Raw genomic sequence first — 9477 nt, forward strand, 5'->3', positions numbered from 1 at the left:
CTTAAGAGAACTTGACATAAATTCTGCAGCATGCGGAAAGCTACTGTAATACCTCAAACCTAGCTTCAAAAAACAAACTTGAGAAAATAGTTCATATAAGCAAAGCCTCCCCTCCATAGTGCAACACCTTTCACAGCTCTTTACCAGTTCACCTCCTTACCTTTACCTTAGGAGCTCAAACAATTGGGGACATTACGAGGGAGGGTGGTGTGTTTCGGGAGTCACATCTGGTGATCTTTCCATTCTTTGGGGGGCACTTGACATATTTAGCATATATCAACCAGCATCCATCCGTAAAAGTTTTCCTGAGTATCTAGCATCCAAACATCATAAATAATTCAAGCAACAAAATGTCCTAAGTATCAGCTAGAAAATACGGCCAAAATAGGTAACACTATTATTTAACCATAACTTAATCATAAAAGATGACTGAAACGCAGTTAAAAACCAAAGGGAATATAGGACTCAACAAATATAGGTGGGAAATATAAACTTTCAGAACACTAAAAGGTCATCCAGAATATTAAAGGAAAAGAGGCTCAAAAAATAAAGGAAAATTTGAAATACTCATTAAGTGTAGGAATCTTCCCCTTACATTAGTCCTTTATGTAACTCAACTCAACTCTAATCGATTACCTTCTTTTAAAGTCATTCCATTGGATGAGATTATTGGGGGAATGATTAAGTAGCGGAATATGGGCCAAACCTCTGAAAAAGGTAATCCAGGAGAGAGAAAAGGTCCGATGAGAGAATTGAAAGCAAACCATCATAAAGTAGTGTCACAGAATCTAGGAGCAAAGAGAATCTTGGGATAAGCCTTCATATCTATTTACCTGAAGGTTGCTAGGAAGAATAATTTTGATTGAGTGGGAAGGGGTGATGAATAAGTAGATATGGAAATTGCAGACTCATGAATGCAAAAGTTTGGAAGTAGAAAGAAGATCAGTGGTAATGATCACTGGGTCTGTGAAAAGATGACGTGGAGATTCTCAGCACCTTCCTGGTCATAAACCTTGTGAGCCTAAGTGTCAACCACATTCTGCTGACTATGAGACATTCCACTTAACAAAGCAAAACATCTCTCTATCTGATCCTTTGTGATGGCAGTTGTTTTGAGTTGAGAGCATATTTTCAGAGAGGCACTCAGTTTTACTGTGGCTTATCCCTCAACCTTTAATCATGAACACCAACTCGTGCAGACGAGCATGCATAGATACTGAAGCACGATTCCCTTAGGTTTAGAAAATTAAGAACCTATGATACATATAACTCTATATAATAATATAGAAAAACAGAACATTACTTACTCACATTTGAGAAAAAATCTAAGTGGTTCTACTTGACAGAACGTAGGACAGAGAAATTGGAGGTTTTGATCCAGTCCTACTTCTACCACAAAGTTGCTGCATGAGCTCCGATAGGGAGGACAAAGGGTCCTGGGAGCTACGTAGCTGACTGGGACAGCCTACCTCTGATGGTGCAAAGATTAGTTAGTGTTAAGTGTTAAGTGCTCCCCACAAGAGTGTAAGAGAGCAGAGTTCTCTCTGTTAATGAAGTGCCCTGCCCACAATATGCTTGGCACTGGCTGGACCGGCAAATATTCTTGGCAGACGTAGGTCATACTAAGCCTCCACACTTTGATTGGGTCTCGGTGTCCATATGATTTCTCTCACAAGTCAGAGCACTTTAGGCATCATTAACAATCATGCACAAACTCCCCTGGTAAATATAGATATAGGACATCCCTACATACATATGAAACCCAATAGTTTGATTAATCTCCTTTCCATCACCCTCTTTTGTCTCCCTACTGTTTCTCTCCTCATTTCCACTCAGGCTTCCAATCATCTTCTATTCCACCAATTTTGTTTTCCCTGAAAACGATGCTTACATCACACCATCCCTGCTTCCTCGAGATGTCCCCTGATCTTTTACTCTATGCTCTTTCCAACCCTCTGTCTGACATTTACTCAACCTCCCCCATTATTCATCCTTTAAAGCCTAGCTCCCATGCCACCTTTTCTGCAAAGCCTTCCCCAAAACCCCTACATAGAAATAATCACTCACTCCTCTGAGCTTTTATACTTTCTCTGTGTTTATGGTGCTGATGTTGTCATTCAGTTATTAAAAGAAAGGACACTGGAGTCAGATGGTAGGACTTTTAATTCTTGTTTTGTGACTTACTAGCTGGGAAAATTACTTAGCTTCGCATGTATAAAATGCAGATACTACTACTACTGATACTTAAAAGGATTATGGTGAGGGTCAGATGAGTTAGTATATGTAAAATGTTTATGAAAATACCTAGCGTGTGGTAAGCACTAGGGAGTGTTTTCTGTTGGTATCATCACATTTTATTATGGACTATTCTATAATATCCGATTCTAACATCAAGTGGTGGAATCCTTCAGGACAGAGACCTTATTCATCTTTATAGACTTAGCACAAGAATAGTATCTGCTGCAAAACAGATATTTAATAATTACTTCTCCAGGGTGTCTTGCTGGAAAAGAGATTTGAGGGTATTAGGCTGAACTTGAGCCAAATCGAAACCTAGAAAACCATATCGACATATCTTCTCATCTGCTTTTTTGTTTCTCTTTCCCTCCACCATAAACTAGACAGCTCTCTTTCTCATTTCTGTTACTTCCAGGGGAATTTGCTTTTGAAAAGAGAATATAGAATTTGGGAGGAAATTAATTTTTTTAATTTATTTTGTTATTAGTTTCAGCGGTAGAATTTAGTGGTTCATCAGTTGCATATAACACCCGGTGCTCATTACATCAAATGCCCTCCTTAATGCTCATCACCTAATTCATTTTTTAATGGCAGAATTCCAGGCATGAAAAACATAAAATACTTTGTGTTTGGTGCTCTGACCAACATGATTTAGAGTACACCTTTATGGAGACTTTAAAGTTGGCTCAATGTACATGGTTTGTGTCCCCCTTCCTTGTTTTATTATAGTAGCAAGAATGTTAATGGATTCACAGGATCTGAATCCTCCTTAAGGAACAACACTAAGCTATATTTTATTGTTTAGGCCTTAGGCCTCCCACCATCTCCTAATTGGGGGTTCGGAGAAGAAATTATTGAATAAGCTAAATACATGTATCTTGTAAATGTTTTGTTAACTGAATTTCAATATTCCTGAAGCAAAACTTGCTGTTACTTTAAAAATTTTTAAAGATTGCTTGAGCGTATTGTGGGAGGGAATGGAGAAAATCTCTGGGAACTACTAGGTCCTGTTCTTCTTTATGAAACTATTTATTGGATAAAGTGAATGGCTCTGCTGAAAGGAGAACCCAAGTGGTGGTTGCCGCAGACAACTTGATTTCTAATTAAGAAATGAAGAGGGAGGAGGGTTAAAGCATAGAGCGCCACTCACTCCACTGTCTCTCCAGCAAACTGAAACAAGGACACAAAGGAGCATAACTTGGAAGCCTTAGAATAAATTCACAGGAACCCTGGGGCTCTTTGAGTCTTCCTTGGAAAATCACTGGTTTAGTCTAATAATCCGACCCAGTAAGACCACGGTTTTATCACACTCATAATCACACTATGAGCTGGTAGTGCAATGGAAGCATCTGGTCTAGAGCGCTAGTCACAAAGCTTTCACTTTCCTTACATAGTTGGGAGCTAATTGTATTTGCCTAAGGACCTACAAGGGGAGAAAACAGGCATGAGGACAATCATGGGATGGAGAGGAAAGCATCTTTGCTGATAAGTTCTAAGTTATTCCCCTTTCATTCAGTTGAGGAGGCAGAGAAAACATTTTATTTTGCCTTTGACGTTTAGTCTGTTCATATTGAAAGAGAAGATCCTATCATGCTCTCAATCAGTTATTTAGAATCCATTTCTCCAGCTTATTGCCTTTCCTCATAAACTTGGTCTCATACAAAATTTAGAGGAACATGAGCTGGGAAAGGTAGACAAAATGCTGCAGGGGCAAAGAACATCTTTCTTTCTTCCTTTCTTCCTTCCTTCCCTGTAGAGGTTCTCCAGAAGAAAGGCAAAATAACAGCAACCCAGATGGTTATTTTGAAGCTGGGGGAGCAGACAGGTAAAACAAGAAAATAAAATAGACAAAATGATAAAGGATTGTGATGGAGTGAGCCATGCCCTTCAGCGTGTGCCGAAAAGTCACGTTAGGATTCTAGAAGGATATTTTGCATGTGGGGCCAGAAAGAATTCCATGCCGTCAACCCATCCATCCACTCTTACTAACTCTCAGGAACATGGTTTGTCCTGTGCCAAATTATTTTTAGGGCTGTTTTAACTTCCTTATTCCTCAAGGTATAGATTAAAGGGTTCAGCATTGGTCCTACCAGATTCATCAGAATTTGAACCACAGTTCCCAGCATGGGATTGGGCATGGGCTGCAGGTAAACAGTGATGATGGGCCCATATGCACAAAGGATGGCAATGAGGTGGGCACTGCAAGTGGAGAAGGCCCGGCGGCGGCCCTCTGTTGAACGAATATGCAAGATGGAGATGGTGATTCGAGTGTAGGATAAAAAGATTAGGAGAAAGCAGAGGAGAGATACCAGGCCAACATTGGTGAAACTCACCCTCTGGGCTAGGGATGTATCAGCACAGGCCAAAGGCAAGAGTGCTGGAATATCACAGAAGAAGTGATCCACTTCATTGGGACCACAGTATGGCAAAGTGAAGGTGAGCAAAGTCAAGATACTGGAATGGATACACCCTAACAGCCATGTGCCCACAGCCAGAGCCCCACAGATTCGAGGGCTCATGATGACTGTGTACCGCAGAGGGTAACAGATAGCAGTGAAGCGGTCATAGGCCATCACGGTATACAAGAAACATTCAATGCTGCCAAGGAAATGGAAGAAGAAGAGCTGGGAGACACAGCTCTCATAGGAAATGAGTGGGCTCAGTCCCATGAGGTACAGCAGCATTTTAGGACACGTCACAGAAGAGAAACTCATGTCAAACACAGACAGGTTCCCCAGGAAAAAATACATGGGTGTGTGAAGGCGAGAGGAAGAAAGAATAGCCACGAGGATGGACACATTTCCCAGCAGGGTGCAGGCATAGAAGGGCAAGAACAAGACAAAAAGCATAGTTTCCAGCCCCTTTGTGTGTGGAATCCCCAGCAGGATGAATTCAGTCACCACCGAGCAGTTCTTCTTCTCCATGAGAGATAGTCCTAGGGAAGGAAAAGGAAGCAGAGGACATGGAAGAATGCCCTGGCGTGATGTTAGTGAACATACTGGGCAAATGAAATGTGTAATTGAAATGATAGCATTTTGGCTCAAAGTTAAGGAAATATTGCTGATGACCATATCACAGGGTATTTTAACTGGAATATAGTTGCCATAGAAAACTTAATGGTTGCTGTGCCAAATATTTTTGTTATACTGATTCTAAATGCAGACGTTGCTTATTAAAACAATACTTCAAAAAAAAAAAGCATCTTAGAACAAAGATTTTCAAAGGGAAGGACAGGGCCCACACAAATGTGTGCTCTTTCAGAGAGGAAAGATATCGGAAGCCTCAGAATCAACCAGGGCCTTTTTCATATGTTGAGATATGAACTACAACTTAGGAATCACTGTATTTGTGGACCACTGCCTCTGACAACATCATATTTTCTGTCTCTGATTTTTCAGAAAGCCATGTGTTCGACAATCAGTGCTTTACATTAGAAATGCTTATACAACATGATTTCAGTTCAGTTAACCTTCACAGTTACGTTTTTGAGATGAATCTGTAGAAAAGAAAACATCCAAGCATGAAAAAGTCTAGGCAACTCTCCTAGAATGAGATCGCTAGAAATGGCAGAGCTAGGGATCTAATTTTTTTTCTCCTGACATCATCAGTCTTTCCAATGTATGGCATCTGTGATGGACTGTGACATTACTAACCTTATCACATTTTCTCCATGTTATTCATGCTTTCTTGGTGATGTCACCAGGCTCTGAAAATGTTCCTGCTCCTCCTTAGTAAATAATGGAAAGCCAACCTGTCCCCGAGCCACCCGCACCACCACCACCACCACATACACCCTCAGATGTAAAGTGTAGGGGAGTAAATACTTTTTGATGTGCACGGCTATATCCTCAGTGCAAAAAACAGCATCCAGCACAGAGTAAGTTCTTAATAAATGCTTGATGAATGAAGTAGTGAAATGGTTCACTCAATGACTGGCAAAATTGGATAACATTCAGTATTTTGTCTTGTATAAAGACTTATATGATACTGTCGGATATTAGTCTCCATACACATCCTTGTAAAGAAGCACGATCATACACTTGTTCCTGTTTGGCCCTGTTTTTCTGAATATTTAGAATTTCTCTGTTTATCTTCATGGCATCTGTACCCAGGAAGAAGTTCTGCACTGTCCTCTAAAAAGTGACTAGACTCAAGATAAGAGCCACACATAATCTATACTGCCCCCCCAAAAGTCCTGGATGTTTATCAAGAGGAATCACACATTACAGAAAGAATTGGACCGAAGGTGTCCAGGTGAAGGCTCATTTGGAATATCCAGCCTTTTAATTATTTTGAATCAAGTCCAAATCCCTGGTTATATAGGACAATAATAAGAACGGAGTTTTTGAGTTGGTTGGCCAACACGATGAGTTGAAAGACAAACCAAGCAAATAATGTCCTATTCTTGGGGTTAGTAGTTCCATGCTCCTAGTCACCCTAGACTCTGAGACCCTTTATAAACCAAGGACTCCAAGTACTCCTCTCCACAAGACGTATGAAAAACAAAAAAGGAGCACAAAGAGATGAAGATGGCACTTATGTGACTTACAAGGAGGCAGTTTGATCTTTTCACTCTGTCTCTCTAGGATCTTCTGCCCAAATTTGCCTTTGACATCACATCATAAACCGGGGTCAAGAATCTCCTCCCAAGGGGCGCCTGGGTAGCGCAGTCGTTAAGCGTCTGCCTTTGGCTCAGGGCGTGATCCTGGAGTTCTGGGATCCAGTCCCACATCGGGCTCCTCGGCTGGGAGACTGCTCCTTCTCCCTCTCCCCTGCTGTGTTCCCTCTCTCGCTGGCTGTCTCTCTGTCACATAAATAAATAAAATCTTTAAAAAAAAAAAAAAAAGAATCTCCTCCCAAGGTCTGGAAAGCTCTTTCTTGGTGAAATAAACTCAGGTTAAATGACATAAAGCTGAATGTACCTCTGTCTTCTGCAAAGATTTCTTCCAGGACACTAATAGCTGTTGTTTTCTCTTATGTGGAAATTTAAATGCCATTGGAGGCCTTTGGGATCCCATTCCTGAGTGAATTCTGATTCAAGGGGATTGTTGAACAAAGGGAGTAATTAGAAGTAAGTAAATGATCTGGTTGAAACAGAATATGCTAATATTCCCCTTTGTGGCATGACTATGGACATGAACAAGATAAAACCATATCTAATACTTTTATTTCTGTGGTTGATCTAGAGAAGTGAGACAAAGGCAGAGAGGTACAGCTCAATCTTAGGATATATGTAGAAAGCATTTCCTCAGTTTCAGAGTATAGTATTAGGATGAGAAGCAACTATATATCCTAGGCTTTTAAATATCCAGTTTCAAGTACCTTATCTCAAATTGTTCTCCATAGCTCTTCTCCTACTTTTCAGATGCTGTTTTCTAACATTTTGATTTGGAAATATAATTTCCATGATTAGACTCTCCAACAAGCAGTTTTGTCAATTGGCAAAGTTGGCTTCCCTGAACTAGGACTTGTTCTCCACATGATTTTTCTAGAATTGTATTAATGTATTTTTTTAAATAATTTTTTATTATGTTATGTCAGTCACCATAAGGTACATCCTTAGTTTTTGATGTAGTGATCTATGATTCATTATTTGCGTATAACACCCAGTGCTCCATGCAATACGTGCCTTCCTTAATACCCATCACCGGTCTATCCCATTCCCCCACCCCCCTCCCCTCTGAAGCCCTCAGTTTGTTTCCCAGAGTCCATAGTCTCTCATGGTTCATCCCCCCTTCTTTTTACCCCCCCTTCATTCTTCCCTTCCTTCTCCTATCGATCTCCCTGCTATTCCTTATAGTCCATAAATAAGTGAAACCATATGATAATTGTCTTTCTCTGCTTGACTTATTTCACTTAGCATAATCTCCTCCAGTTCCGTCCATGTTGCTGCAAATGTTGGGTAATCGTTCTTTCTGATGGCTGAGAATTGTATTAATGTATTAAACAATACATATTTATTAAGAATTTATACAACTAGGCACAAGACATGTTGCTGAACCTGGAATTTCTTTTCTATGAAGGGTGGCAAGAACCTTGCCCCTTGAGACCAGATATTTGAAATGTGAGAATTGTTCATCTTTCATATACGAGAGGGTTATAATTTTCAAAGAACTAAAATAGATTAATTAATTTATTAATTAATTAATGAAATGGAGAAAGCAAAAGGAAAAAGGATCAACAATGCTAAAATCTAGCTCTCTGAAAAGACTAAGAGATATATCTCTGTAAGATGACTGCTAGACAAAAGAGAAAAAGCACATATAAAAGTTAATTTCCAATAAATTGGAAAACCGTGATAAACTGTTCCACATATGAGTGTAACCATATAATAATCGTCTTCCTCTGCTTGCCTTATGCAACATGAGGAATAATGCGGAGGACCACAGTGGAAGGGAGGGAAAACTGAACGGGAAGAAATCACAGAGGGAGACAATCCATGAGAGACTCTGGACTCCGGAAAACAAATTAAGGCTTACAGAAAGGAGGGGCATGAGGGGAGGGGGTAACAGGGTGATGGGTATTAAGGAGGGCATGTGTTGTGATGAGCACTGGGTGTTATACACAACTAAGAAATCATTGAACACTACATCAAACACTAATGTACTACATGTTGGCTAACTGAACATAAAAAAAAAACTGATAAATTGGACAAAAACTTTTATTTTGATTTGCATTTCTTTCTTTTTTTTTTATTATGTTAGTGACCACACAGTACATCATTAGTGTTTGATGTAGTGTTCCATGATTCATTGTTTGCGTATAACACCCAGTGCTCCATGCAATACATGCCCTCCTTAATACTCATCACTGGGCTAGCCCATCCCCCACCCCCTTCCCCACTAAAATCCTGAGTTTGTTTCCCAGAGTCCTTTTAAAGATACAACTTATCTGAGAAACAAACTGAGGGCTTCAGAGGGGAGGGGGATGGGGGAATGGGATAGACCGGTGATGGGTAGTAAGGAGGGCATGTATTGCATGGTGCACTGGGTGTTATACGCAACTAATGAATCATCGAACTTTACATCAAAAACCAGGGATATACTACTGTATGGTGACTAACATAATATAATAAAAAAATATCATTGTAATAAAAAAAACAGACTCAAAAAAGAAATAGAAAATATGAATAGTCATATGTTTTAGTTTCTGTTGCATAACCAATTATTCCAAATCTTAGTGGCTTAAAATATCTGACATTTATTATCTCATGGTTTATTTGGGTCAGGAATCCAGACA

General features: G+C 39.9%; 1 protein-coding gene across 1 annotated transcript; it reads right to left on the bottom strand.

Moving 5' to 3' along the window:
• Positions 1–4223: 4223 nt before the first annotated feature.
• Positions 4224–5162, bottom strand: LOC103656265 (putative olfactory receptor 10D3). The gene has a single exon (XM_008683624.1). It carries the CDS (start codon positions 5160–5162, stop codon positions 4224–4226), a length of 939 nt encoding a protein of 312 aa, XP_008681846.1.
• Between the last annotated feature and the right edge of the window lie 4315 nt (positions 5163–9477).

Source organism: Ursus maritimus, unplaced genomic scaffold, assembly GCF_017311325.1.
Source record: "Ursus maritimus isolate PB19 unplaced genomic scaffold, ASM1731132v1 scaffold_16, whole genome shotgun sequence".
NCBI lineage: Eukaryota > Metazoa > Chordata > Mammalia > Carnivora > Ursidae > Ursus > Ursus maritimus.